Raw genomic sequence first — 26,826 nt, forward strand, 5'->3', positions numbered from 1 at the left:
ATCTGTGGTTTTAGATGGGACTGCAGGTTATGGATGGCATTATGGTGCTCAGTGGTTTTGGACACTGGCTATGAGAACTATGACAAGAATTATGGGGAACTATGGCTATGGATGTTATAGCTGGCATTATAGCGTACTGTGGCTTTGGGCATTATTGCTTTAGGCAGTATGAATGGAATTATGGGCACACAGTGGCTGTAGGCACTATGGCTAAGAGCATTATGGCTGTAGTCTTCATGGTCGGTATTATGGGGCATTAAGGCTTTGGGCACTACGGTTGGTTTCAGGTGGGCATTAATGTTGGTGTTCTGTATGCACTAGGGCTACTCTTGTTTAGACATTATAAATTACACTACTTTTTATGTACTACATAGTAATAGTACAACCTCCTTGAGACAAGATTCCAAAATTGGTCTTTTAGAGGGGTGGTCCTCTCAAAGAATATGGCCGGTATATATAATACATTATCTAACTGAACATCTGTCTGGAAATCAGGTCTAAAGAGGTCTTCACAAAGTCATGGTCTTTTGAAGAGGTTTCACTGTAGGCTGATGTAATTATATATGCACTGCTAAAAATGCAATATAACTATATATATATATATATATATATATATACACACATAGGACATTTATTGTTGGTGTATTTTATTTCTAGCCTTTATAAGGCAAAGTGTACATGTGAATACAAATAACTAATACATAGGAACAGAATGGAGTATAAAAATAAGCTCTGCCAGAATTACTTTGTATCTCATGGAGTGTTTTTTTTAGAGCTGGTGCCAGGATGACGGGGGAATGAAATCATCTGACATCCTATAACTTGGATGTGACTGCTTTTACGGAGTCAAGCGCTACTATCAGGTTTCTGAAATTCCTACATATTATCAAACGTGTTTCTGTACTGACAAATTCGAATATAAACAATGAATAAGTAAGCGGTTTGTTGCGGATGTTTTTTTCAGGCCTATATGTCATCTTTAAAAATAGTTTGTCATAACATCATAAAATATTGTAGTATTCGATTTTTTATTACATATTTTAGTTAGTTTATGAAAAAGGGCAAAACTAGGGAGATATAAAGTGTGAAAAAATTCTGGATATATCTGTACACGTTCTGTCAATGTATATGATCTGGGATTATCAATGCAGCAGAGCTGAGCATGCCAATGTAGAATAGCGGAGTTTGTCAAAGTAGCAGAGTATGTCAATATAGCGTAGCTCAGCCTGCAGTCCTGGATTATCAACACTGGAGATCTCAGTTTATCAATGCAGCAGGGCTGAGGTTGTCAGTGTAGAGAGCTAAGTTTATTAATGTAGCTCAAGGAGTTTGCCAAAGTTGCAGTTTATCAATATAGCATATCTCAGTTTGTCAATGTAGCAGAGCCGAGCCGATCAATATAGTATGACTCGGTTTGTCAATATAGAAGTGCTGAGTTTAGCAATGTAGAAGAGATAGCAAGAAATAGAAAGTAAGTCAGCACCTCCAAGCAAAAGTAAAATAAATGGGCAAGTGTAATCTTCTGTGATTACAATGCAAAAGAACAGAGTTTTTTGTTAACATAGTAGAGCTGAGTTCATCAACACAGCAGAGCTTATTTTTTCTATGTCACAAGCATAAATATATTATTGCAGCAAAGCAAAGTTTGTGAGGCATAGCAGAGTTGAGCTTGGTAAAGTAGCAGAAAGAAATTGGTTTTCTATAGGACTGTAGGTAGTTGCATATATAGAGCGAGTGCCATCACACCCTACCAACATCAGACATGTGGGTCAAGTGCTTATGGCCTTCTCCGCAATCCTAATTATGTCTCCTCTAGGTCTGAAAAGGGCATTGCTCACTGACTATTGTGTAGTCACTTGTTTGCTGATATTGCTGCAATTGAGGATAGAGAAGAGCCCTATACAGGTTCCCAAAGCTCATAGGAAAGGGATAGCCCAGGAGTCATCAACCTCCGGCACTTAAGCTGTTGTGAAACTACAATGTCCAGCATGCCCTGACAGACATGCTGGGAATTGTAGTTTCACAACAGCTGGAGTGCCAAAGGTTGCTGACCACTGGAATAGCTTAAGTGTGAACCTTCCCCCACGGATCTGCCACTAAGCTATATATGCCCTTGACTGAGTTATCAAAGTACAAATTCAGCTCTTCTATATCTGTATAAACATGTCACAATCCCAACTACAACATTTTAAACATAACGAACAGGTGTAAACATACATATAAAACTACTCCATGAAATCAGTATTAAATCCATCCCAGTACTCGTACGAGAGATGGACTTGTGTCTTTTTACTCTTTTTATATTACTACCACTATAATCTAGTGGAATAAATTTGTAGATATATAGAATTATAATAAATCTGTCTTCCATTCATTTAAATATGTGTGAAATAAAAGCAGAATTCAAGATCTATCTGCTCAATGCAAACTCTATGTCTCTGCAGTAAATCCCTATCCCTGGATATATGTGGGGAGTCCATTATACCCACCTTTCCTTTCTTCCTCTGTTCGCTCAGTTTGCTTCGTTCCTAAAAAGTCTGCACGCTAGCAATGACTGGAGAGGAGTGCACACAGGCTCCGGCACACAGAACAAGGCTTTCTTATGCGGGCTGGTATTTCAAGTCCCCCATGTGATATCTTTGGCTGAGCTTGTTTAATTCATTCCTTCTTGTGTCTAAAGGAAGCCGGACTTGGAAGATAGCCTTGCAGGTTCGGTGTGTCAGCATACATAAGGAACTGGCAGCAGGCGGCATAGACAGAGACACTAGAATTGTGCACTTAAATAACTTGTACAGGCAGGAGAGTTCCTGAGGTTAAAACAAATAGCATTCCTGGAACAGTCTACTGTAAGAAAAATAGACAACCTGCTGCAGGTCGGCCCTGCCTGTGAATACTTGGTAATGAGGCATACACTCTCCGAGGACTTTTGGAGAATTGCAAATCTTTCCCAAACATTTCCAGGGCAACCTAGTCACTTGGATGCTGACTATGGGGTTATTTTCAATGATGGGCTCTTCACAATTCACAAGTTCTATAAGAATACTCTGTACAGTGTAACCAATACTATAAGATTGTTAATATGAGTAGAATAGAAATATTCCATATGAAGGAGCTGCTGCTATTTAGATAGAGGGTAATGTATTCTCTGACTGTGCATGGTATATGCGTTTTGTGATTTATTGTGGAAAATCTAGAAAAGGCCATCCATAAATCATACTACGCATAATGTAAATCCTGACATGTATCTCACTGTGTAAATAGAAAAGCTGATAAGCCTACTATATGTAGAAGAAGCTGGATACTGTTCCAAAATATATACGAGTGATAATAAAAGTTCTTTATTGTCAAGTGGTATATGATATTACTGACCAACTACATATCACAGTATAGAAGAAAAGTAATGTGAGTTAAGGTGGTACGGATGGCACCCTGCTCCTAAAAGAGGCAACGGGGTGTGACGCCAGACAGCTAGTTATTTACTTATGGTTAAGTTGCTATCAGGCATACACATGTATTACAAATGTCATTATTTGTTTGGGTGAGTTGCTATTATGCACTTATGTTCCATATATGTGTATTCTGACCTTGTGTGAATTGACATTTGCATGCATGATTAGAGTACAAACACACACACACAAATATATATATATATATATATATATATATATATATATATATATATATATATATATTATGTGACAACTTGGGGACCACTTAGCTCATGGGATCGCCATCTCCCGGGTGAGATGGTTGACACACGTAGAAAGTTCACTCCAAAAAGGTTTAAACCAGCCGCAGCTAGCTTTATTGTCTTCACAACAGCAATCAGTGGTACAACAATAAACATACAAAATAAATCCTAGGCCGTCCAGCCTCTAACTAACACATTCAGTGTCCCTCACTACGAGACACTGAGCCTTGTGCCCAGCACCTCAAAACCTTCAGTTTTACCTCACATGATGGTGACTCTCACAGGCTAGCATGCCTGTCTTCCCCAAACTGCTAGCCCTGTGTGGACTGCACACACCTGATATAAAGAGCCGTCTCAGGTGGAGCCTAACTAGGCTCATCAGACAGCCCAAGCACCAGCAGAGAAAACCCTCTCTGCTGTACATGCTCCTTGGTTGCTTAAAACCTGAGTTTCTGCACCGTCCAGTAGCTGCACTGCCACATATCCCCCCCCCCCTTTGGTAAAGGCCGTAAGACTGATCACATTTCAACCACCCTCCAGGGTCAAAGCTCCTACGTTGGGACATAATCACACTTAGGGTCACCCCTACTGTAACAGACATTTGATAATCACCCCTGGGTGTATTATATAGGTGCTCCTGCAACTCTTCTATGTTGGCATGCCTAGCATCCTCATCCCTTGTAGGCACTACTAGCTTTTGCTGATCACAGCCGTATTTACATGTGTTGTGCCCTACATTCATGGACCTTTCCGCATCCATGAAGTGGCTTTGTGTGTCACCCCTTGGTTTAGACACTGGCTCAGTGTTCAGTAACACTCATCTCGTGAGTTTTGGTATACACCGTACCATCCAGCAAACCACTTTCAGACGCTATACTCCCCTCCATCTTGGAGTTTTTCATCTCAGCATTTAAATGCTCAGACTGTCCGTCCAGAGACAATTTTCCACCACACTCACCAGACCTCTCTGGGTTACTATTAGTAACAGTACGCACATCACATGTGACACTCTCGACTTTCTCAACTACGGCCTCAAGGGGCACACTTGAACTAATCCCCTTTTCTGTCTCGGCTGCTGTTTCTTTACCCCCTTAATGCTCCAGGACATACTATTATGTCATGGTAAGTGCATCGTTCGCGCTCCATGACATAATAGTATGTCATGCATTAAACAAAGCGCCGCGCGCGTTCACGAGCTGTGACAGCCGCTGTTTCCGACAGCAGGCTATCACAGCTCAATGTGCCGGGACCAATCTAAATGGTCCCGCCTTCACGATCGCAGCTATTGGTTAGTTGCTGACCAACTGTCCAATAGCGGCGATCTGTGTCTAAACTTCCTCTCCCTGACATCACATCCGCCCTGAACGTCTCTGTTGGAGTTCGTGAGGCGTTCGGAGCGGTTGTGTGCAGGAAGAGAGAGAGAGAAAAAGTTAAAAAACAGACTTTTTTCAGCTACCCACTACCCACTACCCACTTCATCCACTACCTTCTCCTGTTCCCTTCCTTTTTGTGGTCCTTCCACATTTTTGGTCAGTGATCTCCTATCACTGACCACTTCTTAGTCTTCAGGGACAAATTTTTGGTCCCTGGGGAATATTTTTTTCTTTTTTTCTTTATAAAATATATAAAACTAAAAAAAAAATGTAAAAGTAAAAAAAAAAAAAAAGTTTAGACAATTTAGACAATTTAACTGGTTAGTTTAGTATTAGGGTTAGTTAGTGTCAGGGAACAGTCAAAAAGCGTAGTTAGGTGTAGCGTCAGGGACTTCAGGGTCAGGAATCCGTCACCGTAGCTAGGTTTAGCGTTAGGGATCCATCACCGTAGTTAGGTTTAGCGTCAGGGAAGTTCACATAAAATCTTGTTAGGTTTAGCGTCAGGCACCCGTCACCGTAATTAGGTTTAGTGTCAGGAAAGCTCGGAATTATCTAGATAGGTTTAGTGTCAGGGAATCGTCGCCACAGTTAGGTTTGGCGTTAGGGAAGTTCACATAAAATCTAGTTAGGTTTAGTGTTAGGAACCCTCACCCTAGTTAGTTTTAGTGTCAGGGAAACCCACTTGTTCTCTAAAAACAAAACAAAATAAAACACGCTTTTGTGCTAGTTTAGGTAGCAGCCTATTGCTCCCAGTTTGGGATTTTTTTATTTTGTTTGCTGTATACTAAGCACAACAAACATGTCCCAAAAGGACATTTAGTGCCGAAGAGGCATATTCATTTCTTGCCTCCGACACAGACTCGTCGGATGATGAGACTCTATTTTATTTGTCGACTTCCTCATCCAGTGATGAAGAGGAGGGACCCCCTAGGAGACGCCCCAGGACCACCACCACCACCGCCACAGTTGAAACCCCCTCGACAAGTGGCCGTACAACAATTGATACCCCTGAGCGAAGTGACACCATTTGGTCGCCCACACCAGACCAGACCTATGAACCCCAAATCCCTGAGTACACGGGCAGCCCAGGGATCAAATTTAACACGGCAGGGCTCAGTGAGATGGACATTTTCAAGTTCTTTTTTACTGATGATTTTATAGAACTTATGGTGTCCCAGACAAATTTATATGCCCAACAATATATCACCAAGAACCCAAACTCATTTTATGCCCAATCCCAGAGGTGGACTCCTGTAGAGTTGGGCAAGTTCTGGGGACTTCAATTGAATATGGGGCTTCTAAAAAAGCCATCCATTAGGACCTACTGGAGCACGGACATCTTATACCACACCCCGATGTACCGTATGGCCATGTCCAGGATGCGTTATGAGGCAATACTTCGCTTCCTACATTATACTGATAATGAGCAGTGCCCACCCCGAGATGACCCCAGTTTTGACCGTTTGTATAAACTGAGACCCCTATTAGACCATTTCAGTGCCCGGTTTGCCCAAGCATACACCCCCGAGAAGTGTATTTCTATAGATGAGTCCCTGGTACATTTTAAAGGGAGGCTTCAATTCCGCCAGTACCTGCCGAGTAAGAGGGCAAGGTATGGCGTAAAGATGTATAAGCTGTGCGAGAGTGCATCAGGGTATACCTACAAATTTAGGATATATGAAGGGAAGGACAGCAGTATTGAGGCCCCAGAATGCCCCCCCCTTACTGGGAATTAATGCAAAAATTGTGTGGGATTTGGTGCACCCACTGCTGGACCAGGGTTACCACCTCTACCTGGATAATTTTTATACCAGCGTCCCACTCTTCAAGTGCCTCACTTCTAGAAGTACTGTGGCATGCGGCACTGCTAGAAAAAAACCTGAGAGGCCTCCCTAAGACACTGCTTGGGCAAACACTCAGAAGGGGTGAGAGCAGGGCACATTCTAGCAGCAACATATTGTGTGTCAAGTACAAGAGAGATGTCCTTGTATTGACAACAATACATGGCCACACCAGTACCCATGTACCTGTACGAGGTACCAGTACAGAGACCCCCAAACCAGACTGCATCCTGGACTACAATAGGTACATGGGAGGGGTGGACTTGTCAGATCAAGTCCTGAAACCCTACAGCGCCATGCGGAAATCGAGGGTTTGGTATAAGAAGCTGGCCGTGCACATCATACAGATGGCATTGTACAACGCGTGCGTGCTACATCGATATGCAGGCCAGAGGGGAACTTTCCTGGAATTTCAAGAGGTGGTTATCAAGAACCTAATCTTTAGGGACCAGGAAGAGGGAGCACCTAGTACTTCTGGAAGCGAGGCCACACGCATCGTACCAGGGCAACACTTTCCAGGAGAAGTTCCCCAAGTTGGCGGGAAGGGAAAGACTCAAAAGAGGTGCAGAGTCTGCTATAAGAGGGGGATAAGGAAGGTCACAATATATCAATGTGACACGTGTCCTGAAAAACCAGGGCACTGTATGAAAGATTGCTTTAAAATTTACCATACATCCCTTGATTTTTAATTTACCCTGATACACTCCGCACAGCTTATCCCCCTCATCTTTCCCTTCTGAGCCATGCCGTTTGCCCAGGCAGCAGATAACAGCCACAAATAGAGTATTGCCGTACCCAGGAGAACCCACATTACAATTTATGGGGTGTATGTCTCCGGTGGCACATGCTGGGCACCATATATCGGACACTGAAATGGCATATATGTATAGAAAATTGCAAATCTCACTCTGCACCCTCTGCTGCGCATTACCTTTTACACAATAACTGTGGGGTCAAAATGCTCACTACACCTTTAGATGAATGCCATAAGGGGTGTCATTTTTAAAATTGGGTCACTTCTCGGGGGTTTCAACTGTACTGGTACCTCAGGGGTTCAGCATACATGACTTAGCAGCAGAAAAGCGCCAGTAGGCCAAATGGTGCTACTTCCCTTCTGAGCCCTCCCACGGGCCCAAGCGGCAGTTGATCACCACAAATGGGGTATTGCCGCACTCAGAAGAAGTTGGACAACAACATGGGGTCTTTTATTCCTTGTGAAAATAAGACATTCTGAGCAAAAATTAAATATTTTTGCAAAAACAATCATTTTTATAATTTCACAGCCCAATTCAAATACGTGCTGTGAAAAAACTGTGCGGTCAAAATGATCACAACAACCATAAATTAATTCCTTGAGGGGTGTAGTTTCCAAAATGGGGTCACTTCTGGTGGGTTTCCATTGCTTTGATACCTCTGGGGCTCTGCAAATACGGCATGACACCCGAAAACCAATCCAGCAAAATCTGCACACCAAAGAACACAAATCGCTCCTTCCCTTCTGAGCCCTCCCACGGGCCCAAACGGCAGTTGATCACCACAAATGGGGTATTGCCGCACTCAAGAGAAGTTGGACAACAACATGGGGTACTTTTTCCTTGTGAAAATAAGACATTCTGAGCAAAAATTACATATTTATGGAAACAAGTAAAAAAAAAATATTTTGCAACCCAATTCAAATACGTGCTGTGAAAAAATTGTGGTGTCAAAATGGTCACAACAACCGTAAATGAATTCCTTGAGGGGTGTAGTTTCCGAAATGGGGTCACTTTTGGGGGATTTATACTGTTTTGGTGACACAATATCTCTTCAAATCTGGCTTGGTAGCTAAAATATATTCTAATAAAAAAAGAGGCCCCAAAATGCACTAGGTGCTTCTTTGCTTCTGGGGCTTGTGTTTCAGTCCACGAGCACACTAGAGCCACATGTGACACATTTCTAAAAACTGCAGAATCTGGACAATACATATTTAGTAGTGTTTCTCTGGTAAAACCTTCTGTGTTACAGAAAAAAATGGAATACAATTGAATTTCTTCAAGAAAAATGTAATTTTCAAATTTCACCTCCACATTGCTTTAAAGGAACAGTGTCATCGCAAATAATTTTTTTATATGTTAAAGATGTTAGTGCTTTAATAAAAACGTTTATATTCATTTGTGTGTTTGTGTTTTACTGTTTCTTATTTTTACACTTTTTCTTCCCTATGGGGGCTGCCATTTTTTGTTCCATTTCTGTGTGTGTCGATTAACGACACACACAGACATGGAATACGGCAGCCACAGTCCCATAGGGACTGCGAACGGCTCCCGTCCCATTGACTGCCGTGTACGGCGTCTGTGTGGGAACTGCGCATGCGCCGCTCCCACACAGTCCTATTCGAAATTGGCGCCGTCCGGCGCCATTTTCCTGTGGACCGGAAGTCGCGGCCGGACAGTAATATTACTACTTCCGGTCGCGGCTTCCGGACTTGTGCACATGGAACAGCGGCAGCAAACGGAGCGGACGGGCCGGAGGGAGCCGCGGCGGCAGGAGCAGGTAAGAGATTTCAATGTATGTTAGTGTTTGTGTGTGTTTACTACTGTATGTAAACCTACTACACTGTGGGTTACCTCAAAAAATGGCGACACACAGTGTAGGAGGTTAAACCTTTCAAACCCCTCGTTTATCCCGGCACTAGCCAGGATAAAGGAGGGGGGGATGCTGAGAGCTCACTAGAGCGAGGGCTTTTAACCCAATGTTGCAATGCTGCAATTTTGGGAACAGCCCCATCTAGTGACCAAAAATGGGTAGTATTATAAATTAGAAATAATTTATAATATTTCCTGGCTCGTGCCAAAAAAAAAAAAAAAATTTGAACAATGTTTAATCACCCACACACTAAATGTTTAATTTTTAAAAAAAAAACATGTTTTTCTGGCAACACCATCCCTTTAATTCCTGTGAAACGCCTAAAGGGTTTACTTTATAAATGCTGTTTTGAATACTTTGAGGGGTCTAGTTTTTTAAATGGGGTGTTTTATGGGGTTTTCTAATACATAGGCCCCTCAAAGCCACTTCAGAACTGAACTGGTACCTTAAAAAAAAGGGTTTTGACATTTTCTTGAAAATATGAGAAATTGCTGTTTATGTTCTAAACCTTGTAACGTCCAAGAAAAATAAAGTAATGTTCAAAAAACGATGCCAATCTAAAGTAGACATATGGGAAATTTTTCCATTTTTCACAAATATACACTGAATGTAACGACCAAATTTTACCACTAACATGAAGCCCAATGTCTCACGAGAAAACAGTCTCAGAATCGCTTGGATAGGTTTAAGCATTACGACGTTATTACCACATAAAGTGAAATATGTCAGATTTGAAAAATGGGCTCTGAGCCTTAAGGACCAAACTAGGCTGCGTCCTTAAGGGGTTAACCGCCTGTTCACACAATGCATTAACCTGCTCAGGCTGTGTGACATACTCACGGGTTAAAGACACGTTAGGCACAATTTTGGACATTTCACTAGTGTCATCACATAAACGCTGTGCATCAAATACATGTGCGCAATTTTTAGCAGGCATTTCCTGAAACACATTATCACTTGAAATCATTACAACTGGGGCATTTTCCATTTTTGGCAGTGGAGCAGCACACCCTGCAGAGGACTTTTCCCTGTAAGGCTTATCGGAGATATTGCCTTTCTCCAACAACTGCCAAAAATGAGGGAAGTTCCTTCCCAGCACAAACTCCTCATCAAGTTCCTGACATTTTATAAGTCTGTGCTGCACAGTCCCAAAATCAGTTTCAAAGTCAATCAGAACGGTCTCACCCATCTCAGGATCCTTCTTTACAAACAGTAAAATGTCCTGATGCACCCTTGAGACCTCTTGGCGAAGATCCAGACTGACCCGTAGCGGAATCCCACCAACCAACACTTCACGTGTTTTTTCTTGCGCTCTCTCTGGCCTCCTGACCAGAGAACAATCAGGTGCACATCCATCCGCTTGATGGCATCTCCAACAGCGCTCCTTCTGCTGAACAACAGCCACATGCTGTCAGGGTTGTTTGCTCCTAGCAACGGTCCTCACAGCTTGTATCACAGGTACGCACGCTCCGTGCTCTTCTCTGCGAACTCTCTGTAATACCTCCAGAGTACCCGGCATAAATGCAGCGGACGATGAAAAGAATCCACTTGGCTTGGAAGGCTGTGCATCCCCGGACAGCACCCGTGCCCTTAGAGCCTCTCTATCTGATTCCAACTGTGCCAGGACCCTTTGGTTATCCTCCCTCTGTTTGGCATTTGTTTCCTACAGCTCTGCATTCAACTGCACCATTTGTTTGAGGAATTCCTCCATAAGACCCATTGCAATGGAAAAAGTCTCTTTAATTGGGCTTCTGGCCCTTTAAATTTCACTGCATACTTCTTGTGCCATTTTATTGCCCAAAGCAATTCTCCGCCATATGTGACAACTTGGGGACCACTTAGCTCATGGGATCGCCATCTCCCGAGTGAGATGGTTGACACACATAGAAAGTTCACTCCAAAAAGGTATAAACCAGCCGCAGCTAGCTTTATTGTCTTCACAACAGCAGTCAGTGGTACAACAATAAACATACAAAATAAACCCTAGGCCGTCCAGCCTCTAACTAACACATTCAGTGTCCCTCACTACGAGACACTGAGCCTTGTGCCCAGCACCTCAAAACCTTCAGTTTTACCTCACACAGTGGTGACTCTCACAGGCTAGCATGCCTGTCTTCCCCAGACTGAGAGCCCTGTGTGGACTGCACACACCTGATATAAAGAGCCGTCTCAGGTGGAGCCTAACTAGGCTCATCAGACAGCCCAAGCACCAGCAGAGAAAACCCTCTCTGCTGTTCATGCTCCCTGGTTGCTTAAATCCTGAGTTTCTGCCCTGTCCAGTAGCTGCACTGCTACAATATATATATATATATATATATATATATATATATATATATATATATACACATACGCACAGACACTACCCATTCAAAAGTTTAGGGTCACTTAGAAATTTCCTTATTTTTTAAAGAAAAGCACAGTTTTTTTCAATGAAGATAACATTAAATTAATCAAAAATACACTCTATACATTGTTAATGTGCTAAATGACTATTATAGCTGCAAACGTCTGGTTTTTAATGCAATATGTACATAGGTGTATAGAGGCCCATTTCCAGCAACCATCACTCCAGTGTTCTAATGGTACATTGTGTTTGCTAACTGTGTTAGAAGGCTAATGGATGATTAGAAAACACTTGAAAACCCTTGTGCAAATATGTTAGCACCGCTGTAAACAGTTTTGCTGTTTAGAGGAGCTATAAAACTGACCTTCCTGTGAGCTAGTTGAGAATCTGGAGCATTACATTTGTGGGTTCGATTAAACTCTCAAAATGGCTAGAAAAAGAGAGCTTTCATGTGAAACTCGAGAGTCTATTCTTGTTCTTAGAAATTAAGGCTATTCCATGCGAGAAATTGCCAAGAAACTGAAGATTTCCTACAACGGTGTGTACTACTCCCTTCAGAGGACAGCACAAACAGGCTCTAACCAGAGTAGAAAGAGAAGTGGGAGGCCCCGCTGCACAACTGAGCAACAAGACAAGTACATTAGAGTCTCTAGTTTGAGAAATAGACGCCTCACAAGTCCTCAACAGGCAGCTTCATTAAATAGTACCCGCAAAACGCCAGTGTCAACGTCTACAGTGAAGAGGCGACTCCGGGATGCTGGCCTTCAGGGCAGAGTGGCAAAGAAAAAGCCATATCTGAGACTGGCTAATAAAAGGAAAAGATTAATATGGGCAAAAGCACACAGACATTGGACAGAGGAAGATTGGAAAAAAGTGTTATGGACAGACGAATCGAAGTTTGAGGTGTTTGGATCACACAGAAGAACATTTGTGAGATGCAGAACAACTGAAAAGATGCTGGAAGAGTGCCTGACACAATCTGTCAAGCATGGTGGAGGTAATGTGATGGTCTGGGGTTGCTTTGGTGCTGGTAAAGTGGGAGATTTGTACAAGGTAAAAGGGATTTTGAATAAGGAAGGCTACCACTCCATTTTGCAACTCCATGCCATACCCTATGGACAGGCGCTTGATTGGAGCCAATTTCATCCTTCAACAGGACAATGACCCAAAGCACACCTCCAAATTATGCAAGAACTATTTAGGGAAGAAGCAGGCAGCTGGTATTCTATCTGTAATGGAGTGGCCAGCGCAGTCACCAGATCTCAACCCCATAGAGCTGTTGTGGGAGCAGCTTGACCGTATGGTACGCAAGAAGTGCCCATCAAGCCAATCCAACATGTGGGAGGGCCTTCTGGAAGCATGGGGGGAAATTTCTCCCGATTACCTCAGCAAATTAACAGCTAGAATGCCAAAGGTCTGCAATGCTGTAATTGCTGCAAATGGAGCATTCTTTGACGAAAGCAAAGTTTGAAGGAGAAAATTATTATTTCAAATAAAAATCATTATTTCTAACCTTGTCAATGTCTTGACTATATTTTCTAGTCATTTTGCAACTCATTTGATAAATATAAGTGTGAGTTTTCATGGAAAACACAAAATTGTCTGGGTGACCCCAAACTTTTGAACGGTAGTGTATACATATATCCTGCTGCTTGTATGTAACTGCTTTTGCATACGATGTATGTCTACATTATCATTAGATATTAGTCAGTTATTCTATGTATTTGCATTGTGTCATTATCACCATTTGATTCAAAAGTCTTGTAGATTCTACGAGACTGATACTTGCTCTATTCGTCTGTGTAGTTACCCTCTTTCTGATATATGATATTTTACCACATATGTCTTGTAGACATCTACATTTTGTCAAAGATTAGTTGCCGTTTGGCCTCTATCACACTGTGGCAATCATCTTTGCTTTTAATATGTATTTTATATTTTGTAATCAATAAAATGTATACGTTTTATAAGTATTAGTGTGGTATTGACTCTATTTGTTGGTCTTTATCCCAAAAAGAGGCAAAGACTGACAAAGTTAAAGATAAACTCTTGCCAATATATAGTTGTTTGAATGAATCGTAAAACGTGTGTTGGTGGAGGTCCCAGGGCCATTGCCCAATTTTCCATTCCTATAATAATGTATTCTCTCCCTCTCTCTTTGTGTCTTTCTCTATACAGATGTGTCCTTCCTTAGCTTTTCTCTTATGTCAACATATCCTGAGATGTGTGGTATGAGATGACCAGCTATGAAAAAAACCCATGATTTTGTGATACTCTGTCACGAGATGTCTATGCTATATGTGTCTATGTGTGCCCCCAGTGGTTGTGATGTGAATTACAGCCTGTCAAGGATTTTACAAGTATGTCGCAATATTGTATTGAATTGGTTTAATGACAAATTGGAGTCCATGACCAAATTCAAGCAAAGGTAAGAATGGACACATCTGTCTATATAGATGGAAAAACAGAGTCGGAGCAGCACTGTGGTATAATATACGCCAAATAAGGCCAATGCTAGGCTTCAGGACAAGGAATGACCTCTCCTTATACGATAAAGCATCAAAGAAAAACGAAGCAACACTTAATGTGTAGTGGGTTTATTCACCAAACATCCAGTACAACATTTCACCTTCTCAATGAAGGCATTTTCAAGTAATATAATATTTTGTGTATAGATATATATATATATATACATACAAATACAATGTCAGCCGCACAGCCTTGTGAATCATGGATGGGTGCTGACCTGCCCAGGTCAGGGCTAACAGACCTGCTATTAGTAGAATCCAAAAATCAGGCAGCACTCCAAGGTATAAGCAAAGTAGAAAAAGGTGCTTTATTGGTCCATATACACACGACGTTTCAGCTCAACACAGGAGCCTTTCTCACTTGAGAAAGGCTCTTGTGTTGAGCTGAAACGTCGTGTGTATATGGACCAATAAAGCACCTTTTTCTACATACTTTGCTTATACCTTGGAGTGCTGCCTGATTTTTGGATATATATATATATATATATATATATATATATATATAACACACAAAATATTAAATATTATAAAACAGAATAAGATCATCCTCTACATTGATTCAAATATGCCCAGAGCAGAATATTTATCTACTATATATAAAATATATACTGGAGGAACCCCTAATTATTCATAGAAAGACTTCATATATAAGAGAAACGTGATACAATAAAGATGTGTCCCCATGCCTACAAAAAAAAAAATGTAGACTGTCCCACTTTATAAAGGGAGAAGTGACAAAACAAGCTACTTCACTCTGAAAGGGATATGTGACAAAACAGAGTGTCCACTTCTAAAGAAAATGGCAACAAAAGAGTCTGCCCTAGTTTAAACAGAGTCATATGATGGAACATGAATAATGAGGAAGGAAACAGTTCAGGATTGCAGTCTGAAAAGCCAGGCTGGTGGGTACATTGTGCCAGATCATTGGCCTGGCGCTACTAATGACTGCAAGTAATTATAGTCAGACATCCCCTCATTAAACTACATTTATTGAAAATTTTAAAAAAATCTACCAAAACGCTTATCCATAATTACCACAATTGTAAATTTATTTTTCTTAGAGTTATGTTTATATATCTAAGAGTATGTTCACACAGGTCGGATACGCTGCGTAAATGTACACAACGTATGCGACCTAGAACCGCAAAAAATTGTCGCTGAGATTTTCATATGGAAAAGCTGCTGCAGAAAGGAGAGAAGAGCAGGAAAAAAATAATACAATACTTACCTTCACTGGCATTGTCATAGCGATCCGACCCTCTGGTCTTTATGCAGCCTGGCCTCCTGTGATGACGCTGCAGTCCATGTGACTGCTACAGCCTGTGATTGGTAGCAGTAGTCACGTGGGATGAAGCGTCATACCAGGAGTCCAGCCGCACGGAGAACAGTCGGGGAAACAAGGAGCGGTCGTTATTACAATGTCGGGGAGGACTAACATTTGCTATTTGTTGCGCCTTTTACCTGCTAATTTAACTCAATCGGGGGAAAAAAAAGCATCAAACGTGCAACGATTCCGCACGCTTATTAAAAAACTTTATGCACGTTTTCTCAAGCACATTATTTCCGTAGCGTGTGGATGAGATATGTTCAAATGTCACCCACTTTGATGCTACTGTAATATGCTGCGGATTTTCCGCAATTAAATCCATGGCGGAACATCCGTAGCTAATCCGCCCAGTGTGCACATACCCTTATTCAGATTTCTATTTGTGCAGTTTGTTTTGCTTTGAACTCAGAATCTCCTCTTACAGAATACTGTACTGAACATAGAAATACAGACGTCTGGAATCTATCCCAATCAGGAGTTGTTGTAAGGGATATAAAAGGATGCAGCTGCTGTGCATGTAGAATGACATTTCATAGTAATGGTAACTGACTATTGGATCATAAAAGTGACTAGCAAAATCACATCATTTATATGAAGGAATGGGCAGCAAATATCTTAAGCGGATCTCTATGTTGCTTCGCTACATGCACACCTGGCTCAATTGCCATTACAAAAGAATGGCAGCGTTGTGGATGAGCGGCATGTTACACTAGAGGGTGAAAGATTTTTGTATACTTGAAATATCAGTTGTGCAGCTTCCATACTAAAAAAAAGAGTTGCTTTTACCTTTTAGTAACATATAGAAATAGATGAAGAATGGTGTGTGGAGTCAGCAAGAAAACAGTGCCACCTAATGGCAAATTACTAAGAATATTCCTTATAATAGTTTGTTTCTGATTTTATATACCTTAGTTAAAGCTGTGTGGTTGTAAGTATGATATAAAGCATTTTGTGTTTCTTACTGTAACAAGAGCAGCAACTTTTTCTAAACTACATATGAACGTACAGTGAAGGAAATAAGTATTTGATCCCTTGCTGATTTTGTAAGTTTGCCCACTGTCAAAGACATGAACAGTCTAGAATTTTTAGGCTAGGTTAATTTTACCGGTGAGAGATAGATTATATAAAAAAAACAAAAAAACAGAAAATCACATTGTCAAAATTATATATATTTATTTGCATTGTGCACAGAGAAATAAGTATTTGATCCCTTTGGCAAACAAGACTTAATACTTGGTGGCAAAACCCTTGTTGGCACGCACAGCAGTCAGACGTTTTTTGTAGTTGATGATGAGGTTTGCACACATGTTAGATGGAATTTTGGCCCACTCCTCTTTGCAGATCATCTGTAAATCATTAAGATTTCGAGGCTGTAGCTTGGCAACTCGGATCTTCAGCTCCCTCCATAAGTTTTCGATGGGATTAAGGTCTGGAGACTGGCTAGGCCACTCCATGACCTTAATGTGCTTCTTTTTGAGCCACTCCTTTGTTGCCTTGGCTGTATGTTTCGGGTCATTGTCGTGCTGGAAGACCCAGCCACGAGCCATTTTTAATGTCCTGGTGGAGGGAAGGAGGTTGTCACTCAGGATTTGACGGTACATGGCTTCATCCATTCTCCCATTGATGCGGTGAAGTAGTCCTGTGCCCTTAGCAGAGAAACACCCCCAAAACATAATGTTTCCACCTCCATGCTTGACAGTGGGGATGGTGTTCTTTGGGTCATAGGCAGCATTTCTCTTCCTCCAAACACGGCGAGTTGAGTTAATGCCAAAGAGCTCAATTTTAGTCTCATCTGACCACAGCACCTTCTCCCAATCACTCTCAGAATCTTCCAGATGTTCATTTGCAAACTTCAGACGTGCCTGTACATGTGCCTTCTTGAGCAGGGGGACCTTGCGGGCACTGCAGGATTTTAATCCATTACGGCGTAATGTGTTACCAATGGTTTTCTTGGTGACTGTGGTCCCAGCTGCCTTGAGATCATTAACAAGTTCCCCCGTGTAGTTTTCGGCTGAGCTCTCACCTTCCTCAGGATCAAGGATACCCCACGAGGTGAGATTTTGCATGGAGCCCCAGATCGATGTCGATTGACAGTCATTTTGTATGTCTTCCATTTTCTTACTATTGCACCAACAGTTGTCTACTTCTCACCCAGCGTCTTACTTATGGTTTTGTAGCCCATTCCAGCCTTGTGCAAGTCTATGATCTTGTCCCTGACATCCTTAGAAAGCTCTTTGGTCTTGCCCATGTTGTAGAGGTTAGAGTCAGACTGATTAATTGAGTCTGTGGACAGGAGTCTTTTATACAGGTGACCATGTAAGACAGCTGTCTTTAATGCAGGCACCAAGTTGATTTGGAGCGTGTAACTGGTCTGGATGAGGCTGAACTCTTAATGGTTGGTAGGGGATCAAATACTTATTTCTCTGTGCACAATGCAAATAAATATATATAATTTTGACTATGTGATTTTCTGTTTTTTTTTAATATAATCTATCTCTCACTGGTAAAATTAACCTAGCATAAAAATTCTAGACTGTTCATGACTTTGACAGTGGGCAAACTTACAAAATCAGCAAGGGATCAAATACTTATTTCCTTCACTGTATGTGAGAGATTACTGCCTTCGGCAGAAGGGGCTTCGCCCCAGAAGTAATTTTGAGCATTACAATGGCTCGTTCTGACAACTGGACAGATTTAAATTATGTATCTTATCACATTTCCCTTATTCTTTCAAACTGAACACTACTCCAGCTGTAAGGGATAGTAGCACTGACACGTGATATTATTTATATATGTATTTCGAAAAGAGATCTTCTCGAGTTCTACGTAACAGATGTATAGTATTATTCATTGCATTGCTAATTGTGAATGTTTTACACTATGATCAGCTTTATGAGTACATGGCTTTCACACCTTCTTTATGGAAACTCCGTGAACACTGCCGGACAGTAAGATGACGACTTCCGGCCGCGGCTTCCGGCCATATGTTCAAGGAAGCGAAGACGCAAGGAACAGGAGCGGAGGCGGCAGCGGCGGCAGGAGCAGGTAATTTATGTTTGTGTATGTGATGTGTGTATTATGTTCGTGTATGTTCGTGTTATACTGTCTGCTTAGCACTGTATCTAATCCTCCTACACTCTGCAGTCGCTCAGAAAATTGTGGCACACAGTGTAGGAGGTTTGAAGATTCAACCCCTCCTTCTCCTGGCACTAGCCAGAATAAGGATGGGGGGATTATGTGAGGACACTAGAGCGAGTGTGTCTACCCCAAATTTGCAGCATAAAGCAATGAGGTTGCTTTACCACATTGACCATGCTGCAATTTTGGGAACTGCTCCCTCTAGTGACGAGCATATGGAAATGTTATAAATTTGAATCTAGAAAAAATTAAAAAAATTAAAACAGATAGGAGATAAGAATTCTGAATGAATGCACGTTATTGGTGAGTTTGGAAGATTTAGAAGAATTTAGAACTGTGGTATGTAGGGAAGGCGAATTCAAAGCAACACAAACTTCAGCTGGCATGTGTACATAGTATATCCCTTCTTAAAAATACATAAACAAAAATGTAATCCCTAATACATGGGGATCAACAAACTAAAAATATAGTAAACTAGTAAACTGACCGGCTGCTATACTGAAAAGTAGGTTAATTCTTTGTTTCGACAACTGTGTGCAGAAGGCTTTATGGTGGCATTCAGAGTCCTTGTGGCTCCATACTGTGCTGACATATGTGTGGCGCCGTATTATGCAGATATACCTTCGGAGTACAACATCCAATGTAGCATGCCACAATTTGTACATGTCAGATTCACTATCATAGCTCCGTACAACTCGGAGGTTGCTTGTTAAGATTTTAATTAACATAGATAAATGATATTTAGGTAATGTCATTTTAGATTAATCAACATCTTCAAATTAAAAATAATCTCTATCCCCTTACAGTTTGACTATTAGGGCATATGAGTATGGCGGTCTCCATTATTAGATCGCATAGTCCTTTTGTAAAGGTACAGATGATTACTTGATTAAAATTTCATTCAGATGCACAGGTAAAACCGGTATAAAATATTACAGAGGAATTCTGTAATTCGGGTGGAGATCTAGTTTAAAACAACAGTGTGTAGTTAGTAATATCTGGACCATCCCCCACTGCTATTGTACGTACATAACTGCACGTACAATAACAACTCAATGATGGCAAAGATGTTATCAGTGTGTGGGAGTGAGCAACTAGAATCCGGTTTATAATCAAGTAACAAGTGCATACTCATAACAGCGATGAGGTAGCAGCGGGAGACAAGACAGCATAGACAAATGGTTCTAAAAAAAAAAAAATAATGCTTTCAAGTTTACTTTTGATTAATTTTTTAATGCAATACAACCCGGAGACCTAAATCAGTATCTCACCATAAAATATATATTTTTACATCTTGAGTAAATAAGAGATCAGCTCCTCCATTAAATAAATAATAGCTCATACCACACACATACACTAAACGGCAGAAATTCTATATTTAATTATGCAGAACTGTATCTTACCTTGTGTATATTTGGCTTAATGCAGCGCACAAAGAAAGGATTAGATGTGCTCAGTGTTGCCATCAAGGAATGCAGGGAATCCTAAAATTAAGAAAAGCCTTATAATTATTCATATACTAAACATAACTGATTTACCACATGGGGTATTCAGATTTGGCAGCTCTATACAAGTGTCCATAGGTTTTAGACTTCCCAACAGTGCCCTCTGGTGGTAGTATGAGATTCACCATAGTACCACACTTATATACAGACCTTGAACTGCAGGCTGACGGTGGGTTTCCGGTGCTTACTTCCAGACTTTAGAGTGTCTTGGTTATTTCGGCTTGAGACATGTTCAAACAGGTCATATATGAAATCAAGTCTAGAAAAAACAAATGTTAGAAGACAATAGTAAAGTGGTAGAAACCAAGCAGCGCAATAAGCACTGACAATACACAACTGCAACAGTTTCATGCAATTTGTCATAATCCAAGGATCTGCAGAATAGAATCGATAAAACAACTGAGTACTACTGTAGATGTCTTATTTCCTAATACAGTTAAAGTCTGTTAGTCTGGAATTTAATTGTCTGGAAATCCTGATAATCCAGCAATGACATAAACAGCCTCATGGTGAATTAAGGCTGGAATCACACAAACTATTTACCATTGTTGATGAAGATACACATTAGCACCAGCGCCAAGCGTTGTCGGCATCAAAAATGTGTGCTTGCGTCAGAGTGACCCAGATCATAAACTTCTTCCATTAACACAAGTGTCAGACCAGTGGAGCCCAGATCTTCTCTGGACCTCAGGCCTATTAGGGTGGACAGACAGCCATCGAGGAGGAGATCAGTACTTCCGGTGCTTTGAATTTTTTTAGTATCCAGCATCTCGACAGTCATGGATATACCGGATTATTGCCATTTCACTAAATAGTCTCTCTTACAAATCCCCAAATCCTGATATCAGGAACTGTGGTGGCATTGGGGAAATATCTATTAACTTATATTATGTCCATAGATAGGCATCTGTGCCTGATATTTCCTAGGAATGGACAGAACTTAAGTAAACAAACAGTTCCCTACACCACCACTATGAGCCCTGAGATCAACACTATAGAGAGTATGGTGACCATCTAAAGGCCCTATTACACGGGCAAATGATTGGGCAAACGAGCGTTCATATAAACGCTCGTTCCCGATCATTGAGCTGTGTAATAGCTTCCTCGTTGACCTGCGCTCGTTTTCACGGCCCATATCTAATACTATATGTGGCTGGCAATAAGTGATTCTAATAATGCTTGTACAGTACATGTAGAAGAAGCAGAGTGCCTTACCTGCTTTCACGTAAAAGGTTGAGAAGGTCATCTCTGAAAGTGTCTCGATTCTTTTCCAAAGTACCTCTGACATCATACAAGACCTTTTAATTGGAACAGAGAGCATCATTATACAACTAGATAACCTTTGTAAAACATCAGATGAAGAATAACTAGAAACTATGAATCTGATGGCAAATCACATACATACAGTATTGTCAGAGCCTTGTCCTTGTACTCTATCATTACAGTTCACATAGATGATATTTTTAAAGGTTACCTCTCCAGCATAGTGCTTTACACCAAAGTTGTGAACAGCAACTCTTGGCTTCACATAAAAGGAGTTATTCTATAGAAAATAAACATACACAAATTAATACAAAAATACAGAAAAAAGTTAGAAAAATGTAAATATAACTGTTATTTGTCATTAGATTGTGGAAAATGAAAAGGACCCGGCTGCATATTATCATAATCCCGAATCAAACATTTGCTGGTCCACTGACTACTATAGATGGTTCTTGTCTACATGTCAGGATGCATGCAGCTGCACACCTGTCATTCCCCTGGTATATCCACCCACTCCATCTTCTCCACATCCCATGGCAGCCATTGGCAAAGTACAAAAGGTATGAGGTTCAAAAACATAAGGGAGGTATTTATTAAAGAGGCTCTGTCACCAGATTTTGCAGCCCCTATCTGCTATTGCATCAGATAGGCGCTGCAATGTAGATTACAGTAACGTTTTTATTTTTAAAAAACAAGCATTTTTGGCCAAGTTATGACCATTTTTGTATTTATGCAAATGAGGCTTGCAAAAGTACAACTGGGCGTGTTTACAGTAAAAGTACAACTGGGCGTGTTGAAAAGTAAAAGTACAACTGGGCGTGTATTATGTGCGTACATCGGGGCGTGTTTACTACTTTTACTAGCTGGGCGTTGTGTATAGAAGTATCATCCACTTCTCTTCACAATGCCCAGCTTCTGGCAGTGCAGACACAGCCGTGTTCTCCAGAGATCACGCTGTGACGTCACTCACAGGTCCTGCATCGTGTCAGACGAGCGAGGACACATCGGCACCAGAGGCTACAGTTGATTCTGCAGCAGCATCGGCGTTTGCAGGTAAGTCGATGTAGCTACTTACCTGCAAATGCTGATGCTGCTGCAGAATCAACTGTAGCCTCTGGTGCCGACACGATGCAGGACCTGTGAGTGACGTCACAGTGCTGCACTGCCAGAAGCTGGGCGTTCTGAAGAGAAGTGGATGATACTTCTCGTCAGAACGCCCAGCTAGTAAAAGTAGTAAACACGCCCCGATGTACGCACATAATACACGCCCAGTTGTACTTTTACTTTTCAACACGCCCAGTTGTACTTTTGCAAGCCTCATTTGCATAAATACGAAAATGGTCATAACTTGGCCAAAAATGCTCGTTATTTAAAAATAAAAACGTTACTGTAATCTACATTGCAGCGCCTATCTGCTGCAATAGCAGATAGGGGTTGCAAAATCTGGTGACAGAGCCTCTTTAAGCACCCTGCGCGTACAAAAATCGCAAAAGGTCCAAAAACTGAGTGGACGGGCTTAGCAGGAGTGGCAGGGCCACCCGTGGCACGATAAACTTACTATAATTTACTGGAGTAAATTATTGCGCAAATCTATGCCAGTGTTTATTAAATTACAACCTGCGTATGAAACACCAGTCTTAATAAATTCCCCCATGGTGTTCTCCTGTTCAGTATAAGAAGTTGGACACTTATATCTATGTGAAAACTGGGATTCCATATTCTAACCGTACTACAAAATGTAAAATACAACGTACCGCATGCTGGTTATGTAACTTCTCCAGTAAGGTAGTATCGGTGGCTTTAGGAAAGTAGCTTTCTTCATTGAATAGCGCTAATAAGCCAAGTTTCTGTTTAAAATAGATGCAAACAAGTCAGCGAAGTCAGCCATGTTGCTTCTTCCTGCATACAAACATGGCTGAATGTTCCTATTTTGAGATGTGTCTACAAAGTTTTCTTCAACACTTGTGGTGCAGAGTTATTTGTACCAAAAATATCCTATTTACAACCGTCAAAGCATTCAGTTTTTACACACACACACACACACACACACACACACACACACACACGCACGCACGCACGCACGCATGCACACACGCACACACACTAGTTTACACATAACAAGAAAGCTACACATGATGTCCTATATTTGAGCCACACTAAGAACAATGAATCTATGCTAACTACTAAACATGCATACAAAAAAGAAATGTTCCTGACACAACATAAAGGGGATCTCCAGTCAACAACTAAAATGTACGTTTTTGTCTTGTAAGGACGAAATGCCTCACCCCTCTTTACCTAAGGTCCTGTAATGCTGAGATCACTATGAATTCTTTGAGTAATTCATGGTGCTGTAAAGTGAGGGGGGATAAATCTCAAGTTTGAGGGGAACGTTATTTTCCATGCTTTTGTATTTTGGGCCCATCGTGGCATTGCAGTTATATTGAGACAGATATTTGTGAACGGTGTCTTTTACTGCGTGCTATTGTTTGCGTTATCTGCTGGTTTCCCACCTAGCTGGTATTGCAGAGGAAAGTGGTCAGTCTTGCCACTGTGTATAGCACTTATGTTATCTTGTGTACCCTTGTGTACACTGTACTGTTGTGGTTCTGTTTACAAGCAACATTGTAGGCTGGTGCCTAAAGTTACTAGGCAACGGGATGAACGACACAGATGCCACTTTGGTTGTGTTCGGTTGAGCAATGATGCACAGAATGATTAAGCGGCATCATTACGCTGGGGGCAACACTATTCAATGTCTGGAGGGAGTTATAGTGACCTAGGCTCGTGAGCTGCTGAGGTGGTTGGAGAGCAAGCAGCTGGAAATTACGGCACTGATCATTGGGTCTGTAGCCTGTGTCTGTCCATCGAACAGTGATGGGTTGGGCAGGAGCCTGCTGCCATAGACAGCAAGTGAGCAGCAATTTTGTTGTATACAAGTTCTTATTGCCAGACCAACATCTGTATTGTGAGGGGTGCCATTGGCCATTACATATCTGCAACAATTATACAGCACGCCAGCCATAATTGCCTGCCTGGGCAATGTCCAACCACTGTGTCTCCCACATAGGGAAGATCTGAATATACGTGTGACCGCGTGCACCATTGGCAATGATCTGAACATACAGTAAAGTTTGAGATTGCAATTACATCTCCTGTCCTCGTGCCATTTTTCCCGCAACATCCCTGTAGTGGACTGTATACTACCTCATCCTTATAGCATCATTAGTAAATGAGTGATGTCATGAACGGATTACAGTCATCCGTGTTAAGAAATACTCCCTCTACTGGTAATTTCTAGAATACAATCTATAGCATTTGTCTTTTCATATGAACCCTGATAACTTTTCCTTCATCTAAACTACAATTTCTAAGATATCTAAATGAATATTTGGCTCATGTTTATTAATGAGACATGTACTGTTATAAATACTTACCTTTTCTATCAAGTCCAAACACTCCCCATTATCCGTCCAGTTAATGTCTTCCCATACAAGTCCTTCCCTAAAGTGAACATAAGGTACAATAAAGTGTTATATACAGTATGAAGAGACTGGGGCTTCAGTATGCGTGATGTTTTCTATGCTTGATATAAGTCAGACAGTATTGTGAGAAAAGTTTATTGCCTTCAATAGTTTACAAAACTTGGAATCTAACCTGCTATATTCTAGCTGCTCCAAGGAAAAAATGTGCTTATTGAAATATTCCTGCAGCTTTTCATTTGCATAGTTTATACTGAACTGTTCAAAGCGATTGACCTGCAACAAGAATAGTAGTTTTAAGAATATGTTTACATTTGAACATTTTACAGTTTACATATAGCACTATGGGTCTGTCGACAGGCTTCTTGACTGTTTCCAATAACAACCAGCAGAATTGTGATTGCAGCTCTTGGCTATAACACAGGCTGTAACTCAGGAGAATATAAGTAATACAATGTATTCATAAAGTTACCTGACTTTTTAGATAACGGTCTAAGTTTGAATATATATTTTCTAAAGTCAGGTTTCTTCATGGGGCTTGTGCTATGACATTAGATTCATTATAATTGATTGATAAAATAACACCCACAAACCATAAATTAAAGGCCAAAAAACAAGTATGTTACCACTGCTAATAAGATACTTGAAAAAAGCGGCATAAAATATGGGTAAATAGCAACAAAATCACCAAGCCGCATCTAAGGGCATATATATATATATATATATATATATATATATATATATATATATATATATTTATTATATGTGTATATATATATATATATATATATATATATATATATATATAAATATTTATTTATATTTACATGATTTATAATATTTGATGGCCTTGATTCCACATGAAGACAGATAAGGGCAGCTGTTTGTGATGCTACTGTATTTTTACAGACCAGAGGGCGAAATCTATGTAGATATGAAGAAATACCTCAAAATTTTCAAAACCAAAGATGTCGAGAATGCCAATTGATTTGAAATCATCTTTTCCTTTAATCCGACTGTTGATCTTCCTGATCACCCAAGTAAAGCATTGTGAGTAGAGAGCCATGGCCACTGAATCTCTGCTGTCTTTTGCCTGTGGTACCGCATGTAACAACTTGGATTAATACAAGGTATGCTTTTTTCCCCCAAACCCATGACTACAAGATAGTAACTATATTCAGACAAAGACTTGTGCAATATGAATAGTCTGAATGTCCAGAACACGCTGACATTAGATAGATCCTTCCTGTCTAGTACAAGTTTATGGGAAGCATATATTTTTTATGAGGAACAGTTATTATCCTTTCTTTGACTTCTATGTTTAGCGAGTTAAAATCTGACAAACATGGTGTCCTCCTGCTATCTCTTTGAATATCCACATGTCATGTGAGTACTGTTTTTAGTGGATTATTGACCATTTCATACACATTAGAAAAGCTTTTACTATACTGTTTTGTATTCTACAGCACAATATTTCTTGACCATTGAGAATTATTTAACTAAGATCGGTTTAAAAAAATAACGTAAATGTAACCTTGTTAGTCAAGGTTTCCCCACCTATTAATTGAATTGACAACTTCCATGCGGGACGCTTTTATCAGTGGGGGCTTGTGACCTGGGACCCCCATTGATCAACAGAAGAACGGGGCACAACATTTACAAATACAAACTAATGTTAACGTGGCGCCCATACTTATTAATGGGACTGT

General features: G+C 40.8%; 1 protein-coding gene across 1 annotated transcript in view; it reads right to left on the reverse strand.

Annotated features, from left to right (window-relative positions):
- MYO10 (myosin X) overlaps nucleotides 1-26,826 on the reverse strand; it is a 216,060-nt gene that overhangs the window by 53,183 nt on the left and 136,051 nt on the right. Inside the window, exons 12-19 of the mRNA XM_075826765.1 lie at nucleotides 26,064-26,210; nucleotides 25,293-25,393; nucleotides 25,073-25,139; nucleotides 23,390-23,482; nucleotides 21,847-21,915; nucleotides 21,588-21,670; nucleotides 20,523-20,631; nucleotides 20,271-20,351 (exon numbers count right to left, since the gene is read on the reverse strand). Coding sequence (XP_075682880.1) covers nucleotides 20,271-20,351; nucleotides 20,523-20,631; nucleotides 21,588-21,670; nucleotides 21,847-21,915; nucleotides 23,390-23,482; nucleotides 25,073-25,139; nucleotides 25,293-25,393; nucleotides 26,064-26,210 — 750 coding nt within the window. The remainder of the gene's footprint in view (nucleotides 1-20,270; nucleotides 20,352-20,522; nucleotides 20,632-21,587; nucleotides 21,671-21,846; nucleotides 21,916-23,389; nucleotides 23,483-25,072; nucleotides 25,140-25,292; nucleotides 25,394-26,063; nucleotides 26,211-26,826) is intronic.

The sequence above is a fragment of the Rhinoderma darwinii genome, chromosome 5 (genome assembly GCF_050947455.1).
Source record: "Rhinoderma darwinii isolate aRhiDar2 chromosome 5, aRhiDar2.hap1, whole genome shotgun sequence".
Taxonomy (NCBI): Eukaryota; Metazoa; Chordata; class Amphibia; order Anura; family Rhinodermatidae; genus Rhinoderma; species Rhinoderma darwinii.